This window comes from Diorhabda sublineata, chromosome 1, assembly GCF_026230105.1.
Source record: "Diorhabda sublineata isolate icDioSubl1.1 chromosome 1, icDioSubl1.1, whole genome shotgun sequence".
Classification (NCBI taxonomy): Eukaryota; Metazoa; Arthropoda; class Insecta; order Coleoptera; family Chrysomelidae; genus Diorhabda; species Diorhabda sublineata.
In genome coordinates, this window is record NC_079474.1 from 6,264,588 (window position 1) to 6,291,316 (window position 26,729).

General features: G+C 31.8%; 1 protein-coding gene across 1 annotated transcript in view; it reads right to left on the minus strand.

The window, feature by feature from the left end:
• LOC130444986 (protein ELYS) overlaps nt 1-25,900 on the minus strand; it is a 27,905-nt gene extending 2,005 nt beyond the window's left edge. Inside the window, exons 1-20 of the mRNA XM_056780403.1 lie at nt 25,654-25,900; nt 25,310-25,602; nt 24,919-25,249; nt 22,915-23,314; nt 19,870-20,830; nt 19,060-19,454; nt 17,129-17,847; nt 16,136-16,334; nt 15,805-16,045; nt 13,405-13,497; nt 12,886-13,354; nt 11,450-12,271; nt 10,893-11,144; nt 6,960-7,271; nt 6,182-6,901; nt 5,860-6,114; nt 3,287-3,654; nt 1,918-2,041; nt 931-1,119; nt 667-834 (exon numbers count right to left, since the gene is read on the minus strand). Coding sequence (XP_056636381.1) covers nt 667-834; nt 931-1,119; nt 1,918-2,041; nt 3,287-3,654; nt 5,860-6,114; nt 6,182-6,901; nt 6,960-7,271; nt 10,893-11,144; nt 11,450-12,271; nt 12,886-13,354; nt 13,405-13,497; nt 15,805-16,045; nt 16,136-16,334; nt 17,129-17,847; nt 19,060-19,454; nt 19,870-20,830; nt 22,915-23,314; nt 24,919-25,249; nt 25,310-25,602; nt 25,654-25,744 — 7,402 coding nt within the window. The 5' untranslated portion in view covers nt 25,745-25,900. The remainder of the gene's footprint in view (nt 1-666; nt 835-930; nt 1,120-1,917; nt 2,042-3,286; nt 3,655-5,859; nt 6,115-6,181; nt 6,902-6,959; nt 7,272-10,892; nt 11,145-11,449; nt 12,272-12,885; nt 13,355-13,404; nt 13,498-15,804; nt 16,046-16,135; nt 16,335-17,128; nt 17,848-19,059; nt 19,455-19,869; nt 20,831-22,914; nt 23,315-24,918; nt 25,250-25,309; nt 25,603-25,653) is intronic.
• Nucleotides 25,901-26,729: the final 829 nt, after the last annotated feature.

Below are 26,729 nucleotides of genomic sequence, written 5' to 3' on the forward strand. Positions count from 1 at the left end.
AAAACCTGGAAAATTGAGAGAAAAGTTGTCATTATTCTATTCCCTCTTTTACAACAGTAAAGTATAAGTTTTAAAAAAGATGTACAGCTGCCAAGGCGAGTATCGCAAAGGTCAATCAAGTGAGGTGACGAATCCAGAAATTTGTACTGGATGATCGTCGATAAAAATAGGTGCCGCGTTTGCTCATACTCGAGCAAAAACAGTGTAGTGATGATGTTTCCAGTGTTTAGTGAAATTTCGCATAAATAATGTTTTTAATAATTTAGTATTGTGCACTTATTTGCTTATGACAAAATTTGGCAATGTGATGTCGTCAACCTCATTTTCAATCTAAGTTCACAAATCTCACTAAAGCACATGTTATCCAGCTTGTTCAGATGAATTATCAGAGTTTTGATATAAATGGAAAGCACCTATTCTTATAACCATGAATGAAATATCTGTCCATAACTTCATATCTGAGACATAAGATCCGCGAAAACAATGGACTGAAAACAGAAAACCGGCTCTAAAAAAGGTGGAGACTGTTTGATCTCAAGGCAAGACATAACACTAGTATTAAAGAGAAGTTCTTGCCAGAGATAATGAAAGTAGTCGGATGTTGTAAAGATCCTGTCCACTTTCATAATTTTTCAAATTATCTGCTAAAATGACGATAAATCTCACCAGATTTCAAAGATGAAACTGAAGCAGTTCTACTACGCGTACTTTTAGCCACACTATCATTGTCTGCATCCATCTTTCCTTTCCTAGTTTTTTTTGACGGACTTGATTCAGAATTTTCCGATGCTATCGATCCCGATTCGGAATGCTTTCTAGATCTTGTTGAAACACCTAAAAATAAACAGAAATAAAAAGTTTTTTTCATGAAACTTGAATCATTATAATAGGCCAGTAATTATGAATAAAACAAATCACAATGACATTCACCTGAGGCAGCAGGACTTTTCGTTTGACTTCTAGTACCCCTTCCACTCCTCTTAGGCGTTGAAGGAGATACAGAAACATCAGATATAACGGAATTTGATCTACTTCTTCTAGTTTTTTGGACTGAAGTGGCTGTACTAGCGGAAGGAGAGGAGGGTTCGTACACACGATTTTCGTCGGGATCAGATTTTCCTTAAAACGATAATTAGATGTAGGAATCATTTATTGTAGAGTTATAGTGGATGCCAATAAGGAAAAATTTATTTATAGATTATAATATACAAAACAAAAATATATAGAAATATGTTTCTATAATGATGAGAATATGGAAGGTTGACTTGATTAATAATAAAAGCTTCAACAAAAATGCAAAATGTGGTCGTTTTAAGGTTTTGATATGAAAATAACATACAGAATTTCTGCATTTTATTCTAGTAAATTTTTCTCTATATAACAGCAAAAGATTCATTCTACCAAATGTACAAAAAAAGAAGTACTGGCATTAGCTACATTTTGGAATCACTACCACTACACTAACACTCACAATTACACTGTATGACACACGTTAAACAAGTTAGCGTCTTCAGAGAATTAAAAAATAATAGTCAAACAGTGTAATTCCCTATAAGTATTATTGTAGGGGTAGTGAACAGCGTGTTCAGTATTAATTTTACCAAATGTTTCCGGACATACAATTCAATTATTTACATTTTGAATGCAAACATTGAAAAATTGAATTTTAGTAATTGATCGGTATACTAACACAGCTAGGTTGAAACCTATTAATAGGAAACGTTATTTTACCTTCTATTAAACGAAGATCAATTACAAACCACCATTTTCACATAGGTGAAAAAATTATGCTGTAAGACAGCTATTAAAATGAAAAACATTAAAAATCTTATAAACCATTTCACAAGAGGACCTTCTTAAGGACAAAATAATTATTTTATTGAAAATGAATATTATTAATTCAAATCAAAAATTTACCTTCAAAAATTTCTTTATCTAATAAATTGATAGGATCAATAGGTTCCAGATCAATTCGTTTTTTCGATATTTCATCTAAACTCTCTGTGTCTGCGGAAATTGTCACATCTTTTATTAAATTTGCCTAAAACATAATAAAAAATTATAGAAACACTATTTTAAAAAATTCTTACTAGAATATTTATATATATATATATATATATATATAATATATATATATATATATATATATATATATATATATATTATATATAAGATTCTAATTAGTATATTATCTCCTTTTCAGTTCACAAACTATATTTAACGAAAATCAAAACTCCACAGAACAGCATCAGCGTGATGACAATTATATGAAGTGTAAGATATGAACTACCAGATGAATATAAAGTATATTCCAATTTTCTAATGCTACACAGTATTGACCATAAAATTATTGATTTATTTTTTATTTTACTCTAGTATTGAGGGCGAATATGTAGTCTAACAAGGAATTCAACATGTATATTAGCTTTAAACATAAGAATGAACTATAAGAATAAAATTACGTGAATGATACCAGGAACTGCCAAGGGAAACCACAGAGTGGTCTACTGGATTAGTTAGTTTGCTTAATATTTTATACAAAATATTAAGAAGAATGCATGCGGGATATAGGGCATGTAATAAGTACAAAATTATAATGCAGAGCAAGAGAATTAGCCGAGCAACCAAATTAAGAGTCTATAAGACTGCGATAAAACTAGTAGTTACATATGCCACTGAAAATATGGACAAAAAATAACTAAGGATATATGAGAGGCGAATACTTAGGAAAATTCATGGACCAGTGAAAGTTGGAAATAATGAGTATAGAGGTCTTATGAACTATGAAATTAAGAATATATTGGAAAATGAGGATATAGTAAGTACAATTACAACAAAAAGAATATAATGGTATGGACACATTAAAAGAATGGAAAAATGGTAGAGTACAAGGAAAATTACAGAATGGAGACAGAACGAGAAAAGATTGCCTGGTAGATCAAGATCAAATTGTGAAAGATATACGGAATCTGGGAGTACGTGATTCTAACATTGATAATAAGGAGCCATCACACTGATACACCGCAACCTGAAAAAATTGGCGCTATTCTCCTGATAAAATGAATGTAAAGACATTTTAAAACTATACAAACTCATCACATTGCATCCAATGGCTTGAATATGTAAATAAATGAGTTTTGAATGCCAACACAGAGAGAAGGGTAGACCCAAGATGCATTTGATCAATGGTATAACTAAATATATCAGTGCAATATTTTACTGGATGATGTTCTTTTCATGAACTCATCGGGCTGCAGTGTTAGTTAAATTCTGTTAAAAACCTCACTTGTCGCCTGGTTAATCTCCTTGCTGTAGCATAATTATCAATAACACTTGCAGCTTTGTTCCCTGCTTTTGCCTTCTCTGTTGTTTCCTCCGGAATTACAGGCATTTGGATTTCTGATTTTGCTTTTCTTTCGACTACGTTATCTTCAACTTCGTCGGTCGATTTATTTCTCTTCATAGTCCTCAACCTCGAGAACGTTTTAACAGTGTCCGTGCTTGCACTTCTTTTTTTCCTTAAAGTGAGTTTGACCATAGCGGCATCGTCTATTATTTTCGGTGAGCTAGTAAAATCGCAATCTATACTGACGTTGTCGAGATTAGTTGTTCTGGGGACATCTGATGTGGAAAGTGCTCTACGAGTCCTCCTAGCTAAAACAAAATATTATAAATTAACTTGTTTTTGAAATTATATTGAATATATAAAGTTTATATATGGTATATAGCCAAGATAGTTGGGTGAAAAGATTCTTGACGGGAGAAGGAGCGAAAAGAAAAAGAGGGCATCCACGGAATGAATGGATAGAAGCATGAAAAATAAGAATAGAGAACTGGCGTGTAGCAGCCACGAACAAAAATATAAGGCCTATTGAGCTATTTTATATATGTTTATAAATAGTTTATACCACACAAACCAAATTCAGAGTTAAAACTATACCATTTGAATATCAATAGCTTGTGTGATATGTATTAACTTTCTTTACTCAAAATACAAAATTGAAATGTTTCCTTAACAATATACAGAAAAATACAACACTACTACTGCACCTAATTGTGATGAAGACTTAGGTGGTGTAGTGGTAGTAAACAGTGTGTTTATATGAATATCATCAAAGTTTTTATAGTAGTAATTAGGACGTTATTAGAAATTTGTTGAAAGAAAAGTCGATTTTTATACTTTCTCACTTTGTTACATTTCAAATAATTACTATTTAATTGAAAACTATTAAATTTATAATCTATCAACGTTTGGGATTAAAAAATATCTACTGCGTTGTTGAGATAAAGGGTTTTTCATTTATAAATTGAAAATTTGGAGCTGCTGAATTCAAAATATGATATTTAACATAAATCATTGAGAGAGGGGAAGATCCTCGATAAGTTTTTTATCTACTCTTATTAATTTATTAATTAATTTTTCAACTGCTTTTAAGCAATTAATAGTATCTATAAATAAAAAAGATGAGTTACAATAACTCATTATGTTACACGGTCAATTATTAATTTTATATGCAAGTGGTTGATTCTCAGCGCGACTAGGACAACAAAATTCATTTATTTGGAATCTAAACGGCCACATTATATCTAATAGGAGTCTAATATACCACTTTATGAAAAATGCTGCAACCCTTTTTCAAGTTAGAATGTAATAGTGTGTAATAGGTAGTTGTTTATACTACCACTACACCAACATTCACAATTATACTGTCTGTCGCTCGTAAACTGTTAACCTTTAAACTCTGATGTAGATTGTTTGGGAAGTCGTTTCGGTTCTACATTTCAGTGTTCTACTTCCATAATACCTAGACTCCTCCTAAAGGAGGCTATTTTTTAGGGGTTTTTGTGTCCCACTTCCAAAGGTGTTAGTCCTTCAAGGTACTTAAGCTTTTTTAATGAGGTGGGCAGAAAATTTGCAGACTAGATGCTTTACTGTTTCCATGGCTTGCTCGCAAAATCTCCAGTTGTCGTCCTCTGCCATGCTCATCATCTTACGGTGGTATTTGACAGGACAGTGATATGTCAGTATCTGGTCATCATGAGGAGTTCTAAAGTCTTCTTAGCTGATGATTATGAATTTTTTGTGTTGTCTTAGGCCTTTAGTATTTTTCCTGATTCTTTGGCTATCCATTCAGTTTGTTATTGATGTGACATCTCAAGAGTCCAGAGTAGGGTTCTGTTCATAGGTTTGGAGTCGTGTCCCTCTTTTAGTAATGCCGTTTGGTAGGCCCGGTAGCAACATTAGGGTTACTTTATTTTTGTTTGCTAGTGGTTCTAGAGTTTGTTTGCACTACCATATTAGTTTGGAAGTGCACTCAATAGATTTCAGGACCTTCAAGATTTGGCTATTTGAGATAATGTATATGTGCTTTTTAGAGAGGTTTCTATCAAAGAATCCTGAGCACATTGATTTATTGCTAGTAATTTTATCTAAAAAATGGTGAGTGATCTTCCTTGTGGTCCACAAATACTCAATCCAGCTCCTTGACACATAATTGGCGGTCGTTAATTACCACTTCGAATGGGATTGCCCGGCTTTAATTTTACTGTCTGGAGTAGCTTGTGGGCATCACTAAATGCCTCTTTCTCCACTATAAGGTGAAGAGGAGGCAGGTTTAGTAGCGTTTCTAAGGCTATGGTGGGGAAGTTTGACATTGTCACAGACTCTAATGACGATAACTTGGTTATCAAATCGCACATCATTCTGTGTAATTGATAGTGTTGGTGTAGTGGTAGTGAAAATAGTTTGTTCAGTATGTAAATCAACGTACTGCTAATATTAATATCTTTTATCTTCACGTTACAATTTTTTTACACTATTTACAATGATTTCAAAAATATGTGAAGTTTTATACAAACCTAACACTGGAGACTTTTGTTCTAAATTACTATCAGTTTTAATATCATTCGAAAAGAGGTCATCATCTCCCTCAACAGTAACAACAGATTTTTCATTGGGCTCTGCCTTGGACACTACATTTTGAGTATCAAGACCTGAATATACAGAAACAGGAGTACTGCTTTTCCTTCTCGTCCGTTTAGCGGATATTTTCTCTGATTTGGTGTTTGATGTATGTACTTGAACTACCACTGTTTCATTTTTGGAAGTCTCGCCTATTAATTAAAAACATATTAATAGAAATGATTATTCAGTTGTAGAAAAAAATTGTATAAACTATACCTTCAGTAGTATCTGATGAAGATGTCGTTTGTTCTCCTTTCTCTTTTCTGCTTAGAGAATATCTTCTAGTCAATGGTCTCCCTACATTTTCTACATGTTCAACTTCCTTTTCAGTGTCTTGTTCCTTCTGGGATTCTGTACTGTTATCTTTCATTGTAGCATTTATTTCATTGTATTTATATTTTATTATATCATGATTTTTGGATTTCTTCACAACACCAGTATTAGTTGAGCTATCAAGTTTTTCCTGTTGTTTCAAGTGTTTAGTACGCTTTTCTTTAATTTTAATAGTTGTATTGGTTGATTGATCTACTTTATTCGTCTGTTGGATACTATTTTCTTGTTTGTTTGTTATTGGAACATTTCGAACTTCCATTTTTTCAAATAGTTGGTCATCTATCTTCGCAATGAATTCTAAAGGATTCACTTCTTCAGCCTCTTTATTTTCATCTTCAAATTCTTTTGCTTTAGGCGACTCTTTTTTATTAGAAATATTATTATCAGATAACGTTATCGAATCTGATTTTGTAGTATTATTTTCATTTTTTTTATCAGGTGCACTATTATCTTCAAGATATTGATTGGCTATAAATCTATCTTCCAGAGCTTTTTTCATGTGTATTTCATGGTGCCTGTCTTCTTCTTTTAGTTCTAGAACAATCTTATCTTGAATCAACTCATTTTCCGTCCGCTTGTCTTCTTCTCCAATACATCTATTATCTATGTGAAGAAACACAAAGTTTTAGAGAATTCAAATTCGAAAATTATATTTACTTACTATCAGAATTATTATCACTTTCAGAGTCACCTCTTTCACTTTGTTCTTCGTATTGAAATTGTACCTCCGCATTTTCTTCTTCAAATTCTTTTGTACTGTTAGAAGCGTCAGTGCTGTCTGTACGCTCAATGTATTCTTCGGTTGTTTTGCTGTAGGCCGAATGATTGGATGTAATAGAATGTTTAGAACTACCTTCGTCATCGCTACTTGAAATTAAAATAACGCTGTCTGATTTAGTTACAATCGGTTCTAAAGGATCTTCTAAAAAGGCCATTTCCGCATCTGGTAAACAATAACTTTCGTTCGGAGTACCTGAATAGTGAAAATATTCATTATCAATAAAATGAGTACTTCCAATTTTCAATTAACATTACGGGAATACGTCGGTATTTTCCTTCGCTAACTAGATATCCTTCAAATTATTGGGAATTTCATACTACATCAGGGAAACAAACATTTTCGATAATATATTTATGTAATCTTTACCATGACTTATCTAAAATATAATTACAACTACAGTATAGTAGTCAATGGATACTACATACTTCGTCTCAAATTAAGATTAATGTGGTACCAATTTGGAGACAACGGGAAATAGTATCAAAAGTATTTTCAAGGCTATGAATTATGATCTTCTGTCTGCTAACCTTTTTCTTTGCTTTTACAAATGAATTAGTGCTTTTTCTATGGAAATTTCGGATTCATACATACTATTAACACTATTATATATGAAATAGTTATGTAAACTCTTCAAGAAGATACTAATAGAAAGAATAAACCCTAACTTGATTATAATTTCTCAACATCAATTCACATTTTATTAAAATAATTCACTAACTCGACAAGATAATAAAAAAAAGAACAAGTAGACCAAACATAATTTTGGAATTATATACTGTACTAACAAATCCAGTGAAACTATTCTACAAAGATCACAATTCAAGATCTTCATGATAATTGTCGATCCTTGTACGCTTGAAATTACATGATTTCAATTGATAATACAAAACAGTTGCTAATAATAATAATATATGCTCAGAAGTCTTTGAATAGAGTATTCGATAGTCAGTACATTTACATTATCTCCAATAGCCAAGTAACCTTAAAGGCTATTGAGTGCAAAGTAAACCTAAAGTGGCTACTAAGCCCCTAGGAATTACTAGGTAATGAGGAAGCAGCCAATCTTCCAAACAAGACAAACGACTCAATGTTTTGGACCATAGCCCTACTATGTCCTTATGAAAATGAACTAAAGAATCTGTTGGAATCTTACTAGAAAAACACTTAATGTCTAAGACACCCAAAAAAGTTATAACCATACCAGCTAAAAAGTCTCTGGAACTTCTCGGGATGTCCAGAAACGACATTTAATTGGTAGTCCTTTTTCGAACAGGCCGCCGCCTCTTCAAATATCATTTTAAGACGATGAGCATGTCAGAAGACAACTGCAGAATAAGCTATAGATCATGCCCCAACTAGAACTACTTGAAAACGCGTTTTACCCTATTTTGGCGAAACCAGGTCTTTATACGACTACATATTATGGTTTTTGACCGTGGGAAATGTTTCAATTTTCAAAATAGAACCAAACTTTTTGGGGTCCTCGCACAGTCTAAAATATCAAAATATGCAATTTTGTAATGTTGAGCTGTTGAAATAGTGTCAACTTCATCTTTTGATTTCAGTCCATATCTAACTCGACATCAATGTCATTTTTGTCTGGCTTAAGATTAACTGCATTTGTAGAGGTTTTTCTTTTTGCTGAAGCACTGTTTGTACTAAGCTTCAAACTAAAGCATAGTCAATGGGTTCATTTTGCAAGTACTTAGAAACAAGGGAAGTGACCAAAAACAAAAGACGTAAACAAGTTTTAGAATTTGGACCATTTGCTTAGAAGGTTTCTAGCTGCGAATCGAGATTTTCTGTAAAAACTTCCATTTAGATTTTTTTAAAAACAAAAAAAAAATTGAAGAATTCAACTGTATTTACACTATAAATGTGTTATAAAATAAAACCAGTTCTAGTGAAATCTGAATGTTACAGCGAATGTACTGTACGCCAGTATAACTGCAAGTTCTTTGGACAAGAATAAAGTAGTTCCCTTTGGATAAGTCAAAAGTAGAATATTATTACTAAATAATTATTGATCAAGCCAAGTTAAGGCATTTTTAATGAAAAATACTTTCTTCTTTAGATTTGTTATTTTGATAAACTAATGTCAATCTTAACAATCCATGATAGATTCTCAAGAATATTCACCATTGGCTTTATTTTTTTATTCACACTAAATAAGATTTCTATTTATATATTATTATTGTGCCATAACAGAACCAGACTGTAATGGAGTATATAAGAAAAATCATAATTGTTCTAAGAAACTGGAGTTTTGACAGCAGGAACTATCCATTTTTCCAGTATACTGCAGCCAGGACCAGCCTTGAGCAGGGGCATACGAGGCGATCACCACGGGCGCGACGACAATTTTTTTATCAGTTTCAACACGAAAATTTTATCTAAATCCAAATATTATTTGCAGTAGCATACATTGGAGTGGAATACTAAATTATTGAACCTTGTACTTTTAAGCTCAGACTGTTGGCCATACGAAAAAAAAATTAAACTTAGTAAACCCCCATTATTTTTTAACGAAGAATCAATTTCTGAATTCTAATTTTAATTTTGATGTTCAAAGTGGCCTAGGAGAAACTTTTTTTTATTAGAACCGTATTATTTCGTCGTTAATTGATTCCACGCCATAGTTCTAGCAACATTTACTTAGGTCCCTTTTTTTGATAGGAACAACTGTATAAAAGGGTTACGGACAAATCAAAACCACCCTTTTTCATATAAGAAGAGTAGGTACCATTTAATTTACAAAAAATTAAAATAGTCGCGATTTTTGTTTATATTGCTATTAATGCTGATTGATAATGAATTTTATTTTTTTATTGACTTCCTTGTTTTGTATTGATTGTATCTCCCAACCTTAGATATAGGAGGGGATCTCACCAAGTCGAGGTTGTCGTAAAGACGAAAGTATGTAACTTAGCTCGATAGTTAGAAATATACATCAAAAAACAGTCTTTATAATTTTAACGAACCCGTCCTACAACTACAAGTAATATTTGGTTTCAAGCCGGATTGAATCATCTTACGAGGAATATTTAAACCAGTTACAAAGTCTTAGTTCGAAAAATAAAAAAACTGACGATGGACAATGATAATAGAAACTAAGAACAGCTTAATGAAAAAAAATATGGAGAAATTTGAAATTTCAGTTATTGTTCCTATGTCCACTAAATGCATAGGTTTGCCCCACTGTGCGCGGTTAGAGGCCGTGGGTCCCCAGTCCTCGACGGTACTGTACAATCATTATTATTAGTTAAATTATATACATTATTATCATTATTATTATTATATTGTTAAAGTTTAGAGTAGACTAAATATTAGAATATGTAATTCACACGGGGCTCCGCCACTTGAAAATATGACTTATACAATATATATATATATATATATATATATATATATATATATATATATATATATATATATATATATATGCTTAGCCTTACAGGGACAACACAATTGGTTACAAGTAACAGCAACATAAACGCTTTATATTCATATTAGTTGGTTAATTATAACAAGTACATCTCAAACTAAGAATTAAAAAATAAAACTTTTCCTACAGCTATATTTCAATTGTTTTGTTTCTTACAATATTTGAGAAATGTTAAGGATAGGTCATAGGAGGGTCATATGAGTCCGGTATGGGTGAGGGCGAGTCCAAAGGACTGCCATGGGCCCCGCAATGGCCCTGAATGCAGCTGACTATTCTATTAACCAAACATATTGTTGATATACATGTTCACTAAATTTGTAACAAAAAATAGGGTAACTAAACTAAGTGAATACTTTTGCTGAAAATACCTGAGAGCATCGAACTTCTCTTGGATTTTTGGAAAGTAGTTTCATCGTCTGTTACTCCAAAAATATTATTTTCCCATTTATCGAATTCATTAATATAATTTTCTTCATCATTTGAACTACTGTCCTCGATGACAAGAGAAAAATGCTTAGATGAGGTATCACCACCTTCCAAATTTGGCGGCAGTTCTTGCATTGGGACGGGAGTGAGCTCAGTTAAAAATTGATCTTTGATTATTATTTCGTTGGGGCTTCCTAAAAAGAATGATATGCATTTAACAACTCACAAATTTCTAAAAGAGTTATTATTTTCCGTAGTCAATAAAATATCAAAGTGTGTACATAATTTTATATGGTAAACGATTATCATAGAATAGAAGCTGAACAATACACTTGTAATAAGAGGGCAGTAGACTAGGAAAAATATTAAATGAGAAATGATATCAGTTTATCTATTTCTATCTAACAGTAGACACAAAGAAACAAGCTTGACATGTGATTGTCTATTAGTATCCGTTAACCTTAAATTTTATTGAAATTGTTATATTTTAATTTTTTACCTTTAACATATTTTTCATTTGTATCAATATGTTCATTTACGTCAACATCTACTATTTCTTCTTTATCCCCTGCAAGTTCTTCAATTTCTGATGACAACTCATGGACTTCTACAGCTTTATCATCTTCTGATTCAGCATCTGAAAGTACTTCCTCGTAATCTACCGCTTCTTCTTTGTCCTTTTCTTCCTCTCTGGCAAAATCTAGTTGAACCTTGGATAGTTCATTCTTCTGTTCTTTTTCTCGATTTTTTTTACCACTAGCCATGAGAAAATCTATATATTCTTGTAAAGAATCTGATAATTTCATACTAGAGCTTTCTTGTTCATCATATTTGTAGCTCACATCAGTATCTATGGAGGTATCGGTATCAAAAGTTTTTTCTAAACATTGTGTTTTTGAAACAAAACTGCTAGAAGTATGAGATTTTTTAATATCAGGCGTTTTCTCAGAATTTTCCAATGTATCAACAATATTAAGATGTGATTCTACTGTAGTTACTCTTGATTCTTCAGAAGACTTTTCAGTAACCACAATTTTTTCAGATTGAGAAATAGAAACTTCTTTTGAAATGACAGATTCCTTAGGTGTTTGGCCTCGTATCTGAGAAAACGCATTGTTCTCTAAAACTTGTCGACTCAAAGATTTCCTTCCTTTCACTTTTGATACTATTCTTGTTGGTTTGGGAGACAGAGAATCAGTCGACATTGAACTACTAGTTGTTGATGGTTTTTCGGAAATATCAGATAACACTGATTGATTCTGACTTGATAATTTTGATAGTCTTGGACTAGAGCGCGTAGGTGACATTTCACCAAGTGATCCTACAAAATACGAAATGAAAGAATGTCATCAAGAAAAATATTCAGAATTAGTCAATAAAAATTACAGATGAAAAAATCTTTTTCAGCATATTATTATTAATATTATGATTCAATAAACTATTATCTATTAGATACAGTTTCTCAAACTTGACCTTTCTAATGAGAAAATGATAAATCAATATTGAATTCGGTAACCCAGTTGTTTTCGTATTATTCCATAGATGTAATATGTTGAATCTAAAACTAATTTTAAGCAATGCGATAATATACTAAGCGTATGTGATGAGAGATAATAAAATTATTTGTGTCACAAATGGAAAGGTTTTCTAAGAGAACAATCACAAAATTGGGAAGAGGTACAAGTAGTTAATGAACAACAGATTAATACAATTTCTTAAATCATTTTTTGGTGGGTTTTTAAAGCTGTTCAAGTCCAAAATTCAAAATTTGTCTAATGCATAAGTTAAAAACTGTGTATAATAGACTGCCATCAGAAGAATCATACATCATTGTACACAGAGCTAATGAAATAGTGTGAAAATTGAAAAAATAGCTAATACCGTCTAATACCTAAAGTAGACCATAGCATGCTACTTAGTTATTGTTTAACTCACTTTTGTAACTTTTTCTCGCTCTAGGAGAACCAACTGCTACTTTAGTGACTTTATTTTCTTCAGCTGGAATCTCCTTTTCTTTAACTTCAGTACATTCATCTATTACTACCTCACTCTTTTTTTCAATATTGTTCTTTTCCTCAATATGCTGATCATTAAGTTTTTCATTCACTTTATCTTCTGATTTTTTTTCTTCTATGTTTTCATCCGTTAAATTAGCAGAGTTTTCGGGAGAATAAAAAACTTCATCACTGGGTTCTTCATTGTCACTTGTGGATAATATAGAGCTAACATCTTTAGATGATATAGAAGATTTACGTAGTATATCTTCTAAAGGAGTATTGTCTAATAACCTAGAGCTTTGATCACTGACAGATGTCGAAAATCTCGTTGCTGCATCGAATTGGACATGCTGTCTTTTAGAAGTTCGAGATAAAGAACTTCTTGGTTGTAAACCCAAACTAGTACGCTGAAAAACCAAAATTTAAAATCAATTTTCAAAATATACATTGGACAAACCTGTAAAGAGATATTACGATATTGATTTTCAGCCTCTTCTCCTGGGAATATTTCATCTGTGATACTATCTCTTTGTTGAACTAGATGTCTGACCTGAAAAAATTGAGTTTTATTATTGAAATTACAAGATTTTATCAAATAATTATGAATATAATGGGTTACAATAAATTAAGTCGCAAATACATCATACTGGGGGAAACGAGAATACCTAGAGTGCTACTAGTTGTAAAAATGAACAATCACATATACTCTGATGATGTGGTCTCAATAGAAAGTTCTAAGAATAAAATCCAAAAGCTCAGAAATAGAAAAACCGAAAATTGAAGTCAACATGAATAACATAAAAATTATTATAGAAACAAAATTCAAAGACAATAATTTAGAAAGAGATATGGTTGCGATATTGAAAATTCACATCACAATAGCAGTACCAACTATAACATACGCAGTAGAAAATTGGATTAGAAGGAAAGATGAAACAAAAATAAATACAATGGCAATTGAAACACTTGAAAGGAATATCGCGAAAACTAAGTGGAACAAGATATACAACGGAAACATTAGATTAGTAACAGAACCAGATTCGATAGTGGAAAAAATAAAAAAAGCAGTTGGTGTGGACATGAAAGTGATGAAGGAAGATAATGAAAAAAATAAATAGATCAAATAAATGAACTGTGGATAAAAGAGAAAAAACTTTAAAGGAATTGAGCAAGATGACAGTGGAAGAAATTAAATAAAGGGATGAAATTGATAATTTAATAAAAGGACTGTTAACTGCACTACTGTCTTCTCATATGGATTTTTAGCATGTAGTTTTTACATAGGGCTCCGTTTTTTCAATTTATCTCTATATACTTTTATAATTGTTACCATGAATCAAATAACGGTTTCATTATAGATTGTGTTTCAGAAAATAACAAATTTTATTTTATTTTATTTTACAGCAGATTCATCCACAACCACGCAACATTTCCAGATGAGACCTTGCTTGCATCAGCAGAATCCTAGCACAGTATCTAGACATCTTCAACTACACCTATATAAATGTATTATCAATCGTCTTAGATAGCAGAGCTGCCATAGAAACCATAATGGTGTGCTCTAGGCTAATTCTGGAGTGTAAGAAAGTTCTACAAGAGTTGGTAAGTGATGGCTGCAAGACAACAAGGACAAAAATAAAGCGGACTCATTCGCCTGACTGGTATCAGTGAACTCACCAATGGGTCAAGAACCCATTGGTGTAACCAAAAGTGTTGTTATCGCATCTCAACAATCTGCTTCCAAGGCTTGTGGCTCTCTTACCAAACAACTGCTCTAATTAATTACGCGTGAAATCCGACTAGTGACCAGACGTAATCTCCGCACTATGGGTATCACAGATGATCCCGAGTGCCGCAGGTACAAGGAGGAAAATGAAACTGCAGACTAAGTCATTTGTGAGCGCACAGCAGTCAAAGGAGCATGGTTCAAACACTTGGGCCAACCTCACAGCTTGTCTAATGATATCAAAGATTCAGGCTGAAGCGCCTGATCAGTTTCTCTAAGGACATCGGTCAACTGGGACAAGAAGAGGCCTATCAGAATATATATGTGCTTAACAGCCCTTGGCTGTCCATAACGCTACTATAAAATATGAACCTAAATAAATCAACAAAATGGTCTAAGACATATGAAATTGGAGCAAATGAAATGAGATATACGCATGTAATCTTCATCCTAAAAAAAGATTCCTGTTAAATGGTCATGTACAACTATCAATCCCTTATACAGAAGAATGAAGTCCAATACCTTCGGTCAAATACTAAGGTGGAATGAACAAATTTATGAAAATGAAACAGAATTAAAATTGAATCAGTGCTATTGGTTAATTGGAAATGATCCAAACTAAATTTAAAGACTCAGCTGCTGATTTAAAAAGTATATTAAAACCAATATGGAGCTGTGGGATACAGCGAGGAATTAAAACCTTGAACTGGTTCCACTACTAATTATTACCAATCCTCCACGGTATGTCCCAAACCAACTAATTGGACAATTCCATCAATGAATATCGAAATCATTATAGCGAGAGTTAAAAAATCAGAAATAGTGCTCACAGTAATGTGTTAAAGTGGAAATTATTTCTATAGAAAGAGAATTACTCAAAAGAGAAATTTTTTCCACATCATAATATAAAAAACTGAAAAATAAAATTTTGTTTCACAAATAGAATTGCTCAAGAGGTAATTTTGAACTACCGAGTTTAAATATAAAAAAAATCTCAAAACCTTTTTGTACTAATTTCTAGCTAAAACTCAAATTATCACAAAAATATATCTATTTTCAGCCAGTGAAAAGCAAAACAACAAAGTATTAACCGTAAAAACTGAAATTGATTCAATATTACAAAAGATATACCTTTAGAATACTTTGCGGAGTGCATACATTGGTTCCGGTTATTGATTGATCATGAAGAAAGGAAATCTTCCTTTTTACAATTGGTGTAAGGGTGAGTGCATGACCAGATTTTTTCGATTTAGAAGGTGGACTGGTGGTACTTGTCCTTGGACTTAACCTCATTCGTTTACTCGGAGGTGTATAGACGTCTTCTTTATCTTTAGAATCGATTATTTTTGGAGTTATAACTGGAGTGAAAATCCTACACAACAATAATTTGAATAATAAAAATTATTTTCTTTGAAAAAGTTTAGCAAGTATCTATAATATAAAAGAAAATGAGTAAACTTACCTCTTTCCATTTTTACAGATTGTTGGGGTTCTTAAAAATGGCGTTTCCTCCGTAACCAAATCTGTATACTGACTTTGGTTAATAGACTCATTAAAAGTTCGTTTAGCTTTAGTTAAAGCAGCGTGAATCAATGTTGATTTATACTTTACTTGTTCAGTTGTGTCATGGACAAAAACGGACATTGGAGTTGGTCGTTCCACTAAAATTGAATTTTTTCAACTTTTTTCGTTTTTAATTTTGTAATTGTTTATGCACAAAAAGCATTGCTAATACTGTGAATTCATTAGCCACATTACAAGATTTGTTTTGAAATAAAATGATTTCTAATATATAGTGTGATTCCAATGTAATTTTCATAATTTCAATGGACGATTCGCTACTTTATAAAACAAATAGTTCTTATACATATGTGTGATAAAATTGCCGTTAATGGATTAAAATACATTCAATTATTAGGAATATACTAATTTCAACTTTCAACTATACGTGAAATTTATAGTTTGTAATTAGCTATACTGCTGTTTTTAAAAAGTAATAAGAAAAAAACATAAAGTGCCATTGAGAAGATTCATATATATATAATGCATCTAAATGTTCTTGATTTTAGGTCTCTTCTGTTTAAAAAAGGCAAACAAAAATGTAGTGTCCATTCTTCTGTTATGAATTGACTAATATGCAATTTTTGTATAGATTAACGAATGGCAACGACTTAGGAACTATACTTTATGACCAGCATTATTCAAATAATCATTTACCATGTTGTGAAACATTAACTGAACTATATCTTCTCTTACAAGAAATGGTAACTTTGTGAAAGCAACTAATATTATTAGACGACCTAGAGTTCCACAACTGGAAGACCAGATTCTCCAAATTATTGAAGAACATGAAAAACAATAATCAGAAAACTTACTCAACAAGTAATTATTTTAATTTAAACAATTTGGAAAAACTCTCAATATAAGCAAATATACAATAGTTATTATCCCTTACCTTCTTTCCATATGTTGGTTCTTTCCTTTCTAATATAATCAACTAACTTTCTATTAACATCTGGTAAAAGCGATTGAAATATTTTGACAATCTGATCTGTTTTAGTTGCCATGCTTTGTCCAATTAATCCTTGCCTTTCTGGAAACTTTCTCCTAATATTAGAGTGAGTATCAAAAGCTTCTATGAACCTTGACCGCAAAAGATAATAGAAAATTTGCAAATCATCACATGTAGGATTTTCGACGCTTCTTAAATATTTGAAAAATGCTTTTTCTTCATCTGTATTCAAGCATTTATAAAGCACTAAATGCAGAGAATCACTTTTGCTACATTCATGGAATAAATGTGACAACAACTTCTTTTCGTCATTATTCTGATATTGTTTTTTAAAGTAGAAAGCTTCATCGATCATATTGTTAGCAATGAACAAACTTATGGCTGTTAATACATCTTTTTCATCTGTGATTGGAGGTTTCCTGATTTTCATATATAATAATGCAAAATTTGGATGCTTATGAATCAACAGTGATCTCATTACTAAGGTATGGTGCCACGACTGAAGATCTTCACCCAATACGAATGGGTCTAGGAGTTGTTCCATTGCTGTTGTAAAATCTCCATGATCTAGTTGCCAAAAAGCTTGAGTGATCTTTATTATACTTGGAGATACTTTGAAAACGGCAGGGAACTTTATTAGATGGGTGACAACAGAAGAGTATCTAAAAAAAAGCGTTACAAATGAAATTAATGAATACTAAAATGAAAAATCTAAAAATTAAGTAGATAGAAAAGAGGAATAAAAAAGTTTATCAAAATAAGAGTTTAATTAATTATAACATTTAACAATGTATAAAATGTTTATCCTAAAGGTAGTTTTGTGATAAGACTTCAAAAGTACTGTGTTATCGTATAGCAATATACAAAGTGACATAAGAACTATATTAAAATTGGAATAACTTTATATGGCCCAGATTTTTTTCTATAGTTGACATAAAATCAGTTCTCCTAATTAGTAATCTATTTCTTTGTGTATTGTTTGGTGTTGTCAAACTTTTTCTGGCAAAAAATTCTCTCTTTAAATAAATATATACTATTTTCATTAATTGAATAAAACCAATTTAAACAAAATAAAACACGATTCATTACATCATATAAGTTTACAAAAATTCATGTTTATGAAGAAATATTGGAAGCTTATTTGGAATTTATGTTTTCCAATTGGGAATTGATCCGATAATGGATGGTTAAAAGGAGATGATCCTATATCTAAGCCATCAAATCATCATATTAATCTTCTAAAGGAAAATAATTATATTTATAAATATAAATTGCAAAATTCATTGAAACATATTTTTTTATATGTTCAATGACTTGAAAAATTAATTTACCAAAAAAAGAAAAATGCATTAACCCTTGAGAATTGATTCAACTATGAAGCTGTCAGTTTTTTATAAATTTGTGACAAAATGTTTATATAAAATACTACTTTGTAATACCAAAATACCAAAAAAGATTAAGAATATTTGAGAGAAAAATGTTATCAGAAGAATATATGAAGTGATTAGAATGAACAAAGCAGACTTGAGAATCTGAAATAATAGAGAAATCGATGAAATACTAGGCATCGTCTGATTCATTAAAGCCCAGATATTAAGATGGTTTGGCAACATTCAAAAATTGGAGATGCCTAAGAGAATCACAAATGTAAAAAATACAGCAGTAGAAAAAGAGGCAGACCCGGTATCAGATGCACTGATTAAGTTCTCAAAGACTTACAAATAGTGAATGTGAGAAGATGGGGAACATCGATGAAGAACAGATCAGTTTGAGAGGCGAATTGTTGAGGAGGTTACAGCTCATACTGAGCTGTAGTGTCAATTGGAAAGGTATTATATGTAAGTTCACACACTAATACATCTTGTTATATTTACCTGCTTTGATCTAGAGCCATAGCCAAATCCAAAAATAAATAAATTACCAATGAATGCCTATGGCAGATACCAGCTCCATCCACCAGATATGTTCTAATCAAACTCTGCAAGGAAGGAGGGGGATATAATCCGTCGCCATCATCTTCCTGCCACAATTTCTGTAATCTACTTCCTCCGCACTTTCTTTCAATTAAATTATCAATGAATAATAAACTATCATCATTTTCGAACGATTCTTTACACAACAATCGCATTTCAGCGCGCTTTTCATTGTAAAATTCTTTTAATTCCTGTACTGGATATGGGGCGCTGATGCGTTCCGAGTTATCAGGACGAGGATAAGTTGAAGGATGACATTCTGGTAGTAGACCAACATTTACAAGCCATTGTAAAACCTACAATTAAAAATAAGCTGATTATACTAAATCCCACACTAAGGTGCAAGTGAAGGTTTTTAAAAACGAAAATTCACGCAATGACTTTATTACTCTACAATTACATTGAATAAAAAGCAAACAATTATAATTATGTAAGGTGTGTGTATATATAGTTTTAATGCCTACTGCGGCGTCAGCGGATTCCGGTCGTCAACTCATCATATTCTAGGACTTAACTTGAACTATACATCTTAAAAGAATAATGGAAGGTGTACTAAGTTATAATTGTATTGTATAAACAAATACAATAGTAAAAAAGACATAAATTCTTTCATTAAAACAAGTGTAAAAATGATAAATAGACTCACATTTTTTCTGGTTAAAAAATTTGCAATCAAAAATAAATACATTGTATGTCTTGTATTAAGCTTACCTCGAAATAAGTTGAAACCATCTCCAAAGCTGTCCATTGTTCTTTGACAACATCCAAACATCCCACAAAACTGCATAATTTATTAACAATATGTTTATATAATACACACAGACCACTGATCTGCCTAGTACAATTATTCAACAAAATACTGGTATTAGTATCCAATCTCAATTGAGAATAGTCAAATAAGGAAGTGCAGTATTTATCACAGTTCGTTCTCAAAACGATGGCTCTTTGAAAAGCCCAAGTTAGAATAAAATCCAGAGAGCACCCAGCTGATGAGAAACTGCCATTTGCCCATTCAGAAGCGCATTTGCATAACCATCCTATAAGCTGATGTTCTAATGCTACATTCAAGATTATTTCTCTTTGCATTTCAGTTGATAAGTTCCCACTTGAATGTATATCAATGAATAGGGGTATTAAACCAACATTAAGGGCCTGTTTACAGGCATCACTTGGTCTTACAAGGCATAAAGGTCCTACTGATTCCAACTGAGTAAGTAAAGATTTCTGTATACCTTGATTCACCATAAATATAATATCAGACTCTCTTAATATCCATAGATTGAAATTTAGAGATGTCGGATAGAAATGTTCTTCCAATCTTTGTACTCCTATAAACTGAGATAAGGATTTATTTTCTAATAAGATGCTGGAAATTGTAGCAGTTTTATGTCCATTTAAATAGATCGAATCACTTATACCAACAGTTAGTAAATAGTTTGTACAGTCTTTCCAGTTTGTGAAATTGGGCATTTGAGCTTTATACCATTGATTGAGATCAAATAATATGCAGCAAGTTTGTGTATCAGATTTTGAATACCAAACAACCCAAGAAACCAAACATAGTGCTAAAGTGTCTCCCACTGAAGAATGGTTAAACGATTCTTTATTTGTAGATAGTTTCGTAATTGGTTGAAATCCTAGACAATAACCTCCCTTAGGTAGAAGTCCATTTCTACAAATAAAACATGTAATCAATAATGAAATCCTGATAATACAATTTCTTATCAGTTTATGACTGATACTAATATACTACTTGTATGAAACTGGGATAGGATTGAGCAATAGGTAGTAGGAATCAAAAATTTAAATTCATAAAAAAGTTTTCAATGATCACCTTTTTTGTAAATATTCACTGTGATTATAACATTATGGTTAAATGTTTTACAGATGGAACATTATTCACAGAATATGAGTATAAGTTTAGGTAAATAACCTGTATATGTATTGAAATATTTAGTTAGACTAGATAAGCTAGAGGTAAACGCCGAAAATCTTCATCACTGACACTTTGAACTTTTGATTTATTGTATACCTTGGACTGTTTACCAGTCAGTTAGCAAAGTGAGCTATCCTGTCTGGGGGCAATGTGGCTTACCTCTGCCTGGCTTAAAAAGCTTAAATGTAAGCATTTGTGTATGGATTTTCTCCATTCACAGAGGAGGTGTTGTTGCTTAATGAATGTGCCTTTTGGGGTCGGTCGGTAGAATAAGAAAGAAATCTCTTTGATTGTTTCAGTTTTAAGGGTTTTACTCCCTGTTTTTGATTTCTTTTCTCGCTTTATTTTGACCATAATGGCTTTTTGGAAAAGCTATAAGAGGTTGTGGTCCTATGAAAGGAGTTGTCCCACAATACTTCGCCACTAGGCCTACTAATATACCAGGGTATACCAAGCATTAAGGAAACAGACAACCTTGCCAAAAAAGGAGCAACGGCTTCATATCTTGGACCAGAGCTCTACTGCGGCTTTACGAGATGCCACTCCAGTAACAAACTGAGCGAATGACTAAAGAATCAGATGAAAAGGCTCCAGGCATAAGACAATCCATAAGGTTCATAACAATATCAGCTGAGAAGTTTGAAGAATTTCTCGAGATAATCAGACATATCCCTGTCCTGTCAAATACCATCTTAAGATGATTGGCATGGCATGGCAGAGGACGACAATTGCAGATTCTGAGAGCAAGCCATGGAAACAGCAGAGCATCTACTCTGCAAATTTCCTGCCCATTTCACTAAAAGGCTTAAGTACCTTGAAGAAGTAGTACTAACACCTAAGGAAGTGGGACACAAAAAACCCAAAAAATAACCTCCTTTGGAAGCAGAATAAGATGTAGAATCTTGTACCAAATATTTTCTAGATATAGGTGCAAAGTCGATGTAAAGCCAAAACAATCTACTTCCTCAGAAAAGTAGCTTGTTCATTGAATTATTTAGTTACTTTTCATTAGTTTAAAAAATTAATCGTGAAATGGCTTGTGTTTTTGAATGTGCTGTTTAAAAATGATTTGTTACAATTTCTAAAAAGCATCCAATATTCTCAAAGTGTTAAAACCCAACATTTAGAGCAAACGTAGTCAACAATGTACATTCTTGTGCAAAAACAAAGAAACAGCAAAGTTATTACATGAATTTGTCTTACAATAAAAAGAAAAAATAGATGGGCAAAATAATGAAAAGGGTGATTTAAATTTAGAGGAAGAGGAGTGGAAAACTTTCAAGAGAATAGAAAATAAAGTCTCATTGCTAAAAAATTGAAAAGTGAAGAAACAAAGGATATGTTGTAGGTAAAACGATGTATTTGAATTAAAGAAGAGTGGGCATTATCATGATGTAATGAACACTTACTCCCGCTTGGCCTATTATAGGCAACATAATACCACCATTTCATAGATATATAACGAAAAAGCAGTCACTCTATATTCCGAACTTGATACTCTTTGCATTCTTCCTGTGTATTAAATCCCATAACTTTTTATGGATGCAAGTAAAAGAGTTAGTAGTACGGCAAACTATTTTTAAAATAAGACGTTTGAAACCTCTTGCAAGAGAGAATAAGGACAGTGATGTAAAATGGAATAACAGTTGCACATATTAATGGATATGAAGAAAGAATGCTGATAACATGCTAGAATTAACTCTGATTACTTTTATGGAACTCAACTGCAATAGGTCTTCAGACGAATGTTTTTTATTTCTTTGGATTTAAAATTTATGTTTCTCATTCAACTGATTTATACTATTGTGGATTATTCTCACCTGTGTGCTTCAAGTTGTCCTAGTTCGACTTGAAATCGAATGGAACAATAATGGAAATCTTGATATAAATATCCATAACCTTCTTGATACTCTTTCGATTCATAGCATAAAGAATACATTGCCGCAAAAGATAAACCAGTCTGGTGTGAAACAGTATTACTATATGAAACCCAAATATAACAAAAAGCTCGGGGATCATCTGTCGGTTCTTGTAGAGCAAAATGAGTAATAGGAAGATGTTCATCACAGACTGGAGATGTATAAACTAGTTCAAGTGTTGTTAAATTCCAAAGTTGGAAAGCTCCAAAATTATAGCCAACTAGTAGGGATGTTAACTGGGAGCAGTAGTACAATGCACTTGTTGCCACTTCCTCTCTATTCACATGAATTCTGTCGTCACCTTCAAAATAAACATAATAATTTATCCATAGTATAGAAAAAAAGATATATCTATCAGTCTAAGTTTCAATAGAACATCACAATAAATTATAATAAACTTAACTTATCAGAGTGTAGTGGGAATGTGTGTGTAAGGATTTGTCTTTGGCTCACATTTTATTTAGCTCACATTTATTAATTTATAGTGAAAGCATGATCAAATTAAAGAGAGAAAATACTGTGGATGTAGAATGGATTCTTAAAAACACTAAAACAAAATTAAAATTTAGGAAAAAGGCAAAAAAATGAGAAAGAAAATATATCAAGCCATGGGTTTTCTAAGCTCATTATACATATGCCAAGAACTGAGATAATGTAAATTAAAAAATAATATATAAAATGGTTACTGTTGCTTGAAGGTATAAACAACCCAGACAGTTGTCCTAGATACAATAGTGTTAATCATATCATCACTTAGTGCAATCTCTTGGTCTCCCAAATCACCAGACTTATTCCCAAATTATTTTTCCATGGAGGATATGAAGAGCACAAATTCTAACAAGTTTAAAAAATAACCCAATTTTCATTATTATTGAAATTTTTTGTTTATCTTTAAGAATCTACTTTAAAAAGTATAATATTCCAAGGTAAATATTTAGTGCTGTCCTTTGTCAACAAGTAATAGTTTTAATTATTTTAATTATCATTTACAACTTCTTATTTTGTGGACAGACTGCCACAGCTTAATACCGCCGAGAGGTTGTCGATTTAGAAACTTGGAGGTGGTATTCTGGATCCAGAAACTCATTCTATCTTTTAGCAATTAATTACCCCAAAGAGCGCTTATCCGTAGCTGTTTCTGTCGCCGGGTGGCTTTTTCAGGCTGCCGCAGCTCAACACCACAGAGGGGTTGTCAAATTCTAGTTTCGGGGAGATTTTCGGGATCCACAACTCATACTATCTTTTAACCATCAACTAGCAATAAATTACCCCAAAAACGCTGTCCGTACCTGTTTATGTCGCCGAGTTGGCGTCTCCAATTTTGAGGGTGGCTATCGGGATTTGAGACACGCCATCTTTTAGCAATAAATTATCGCGTCGAGTTGGTTTCAATAGGTTTTATCATTGCAGAGATAATGCATATGGCTCCCATAGATAAAATTAATATAGGAGGAAATGGATTTTAAGCAAAGGTGCGAGCAATAAAATCGGTTTTTTCATAATAAATTATTAATGAAATAGAAAAAAATTATGGTAGGTATAGTCCATATAGTATAGTATAGTAGGTATGGTATAGTCCAGGTGCTCCCCCCTAAAATGGTCGCTGCAACTTAATATACTTATGATATTCCAATATTGTGTAAAATATTTCCCGATGCTGCATATATATACTTATTTCAATAAATTAAAGAATTGTATCATGTTGAACATACCATACATTGACACTAAAACAGCAGTAAAGCTTTTCCACTATCTCATACATGTTTTGGATTAAAAATATTGTGTTTGGGGATATTTATCATACAGTGAAAAAGTTACAGAAATGCTTGGGACTATAATGAAACATAATTTTGAATATATACTGATAAACATTGAGAATATAAAATGTACTTCTCAAATACTAACCCTTTGGTCCTTTAAGTACAAAATGTTCAGTTGCACTATTAAAAACTGCATTTAAATGTATTGCAAGATGAACTCCATCCCTAACTGACCTTTCTTTATAATGTTCAATTTTTGGTATATGTTTTGAAGTCAGAAGGAACAATTGAGATGGATTTAATTCATCTCTTTTTGATAATGAATGCAAAGACTCTTCACATATTTGCCTACATATGTCTATGAGTAATACATCTCCTCCTTCTGTCCCTGCAGCTAGGATTCCATCAAAATTTCTTAAAGGACCTGGTAAATTCAGATCTTCTATACCAGGATCAATTATATGAAGAGATGAAATCTGAAATTTAGTTTTAGAATATACTATAAAACTGTTCAAAACAGGACATCCAGTAATTACCTTTTCTTTTATTTGTATTGCTCTTAGCACTTTGGAACTAAATATATCAAAAATACAAATTATTCCACCACTAATGGTACAGTCAATTCCTACTGCCAATAGAGATATTCTGCCATTTGGTCTACGTATTTCTTCTACACATATTATGTTAGTACTAGAATCTTTAAGTACTCCTCCAAATATCCAAGCACTAACTTTAGAACCCGTTTTAGTATTCCTTACTTCTAAAACAGGCCCTTTAGACTGCCACACATAACGATTATCCTGGAAAATTCCTCCTAGTAATTGAGAATCTGAAAAAGAGATTTATGTAAAATTGAAATATATTTTGATTAATTCATTACCTTTGCAATCAAATGATACAGTGTCACCTTGAGTTATAGATTCTAATCCGCCTTGAGGAAAATTAATTACTTTTTTAACACAAAACGACATTTTTAGGTTATATTAGCAAAACTAGTGACAATAACTCAGTAACGAGTTGTATTATTGAGATTTTATAACATAAAAAAGAAACGGTTTGACTTATCATTTAAATTTAAACAATTTTTGTAAACATTGTGATTTATGTCGTGTTTTTTGTTGGTAATGAACGCGGTTAAACCAACTGTCAAATTTTAAAGGTTCTGCTATTTTATCAGTTATTGTCTTCTGTTTGATATTTTTGTAGGTTTGTTGCGATGTACACTACTAGCTACATGCATAAATCATTATTCTAGATCACAGTTATAGATGTAGATGATGTGTTCATAATATTTGATACAACAGCAAATTTTTGATGATGAATTAGTTTTTGTACTTATACATATCGTCTTATTAAAACTATGGTCAGTTTAAGCACCCCATAATATTGAAATTCAGGCAACTAGTATTACACGCAAGTAATAGGTGGAGCGGAAGTTACGGATTTCCGGGTAATCAAAAATTATGTTTTGATTGCGGATGTTTTACATGGATATGTAACGAGTTTTATTAAAATATGAGAATGCACTTTAAATAAAACAGTTTGTTGATGTAAATAGTTTTATTAATTTTGTGCTATTGATTTCTAATATTACAATATTAGAACACAAACACAAGTTACATAAAATATGTACAGTATAATGTTAAAACTTTGATATATAATTAATGTTTAATTATATCACAGACTGGTAAATTAAAAATTTGAAGTGTTTATGTTACAATTAATGTTCCACCAGAATTTTTAGAGATGTATCCATTAATTCAAAAAATTCATTACTCCAATAACTTAAATATATTATTCTTTCTTAATTTTTTTTGTTGAACTTCAATTCAATATGAATTTAATAAATGTAAAGATTCAATTTTGTTAAAATAATGATTGGTATTCGTATAACCTTTGTATAGGTAGGTACACCTCGTATCTATTGATGATGTGTAAAATTTACGATATAGTTTA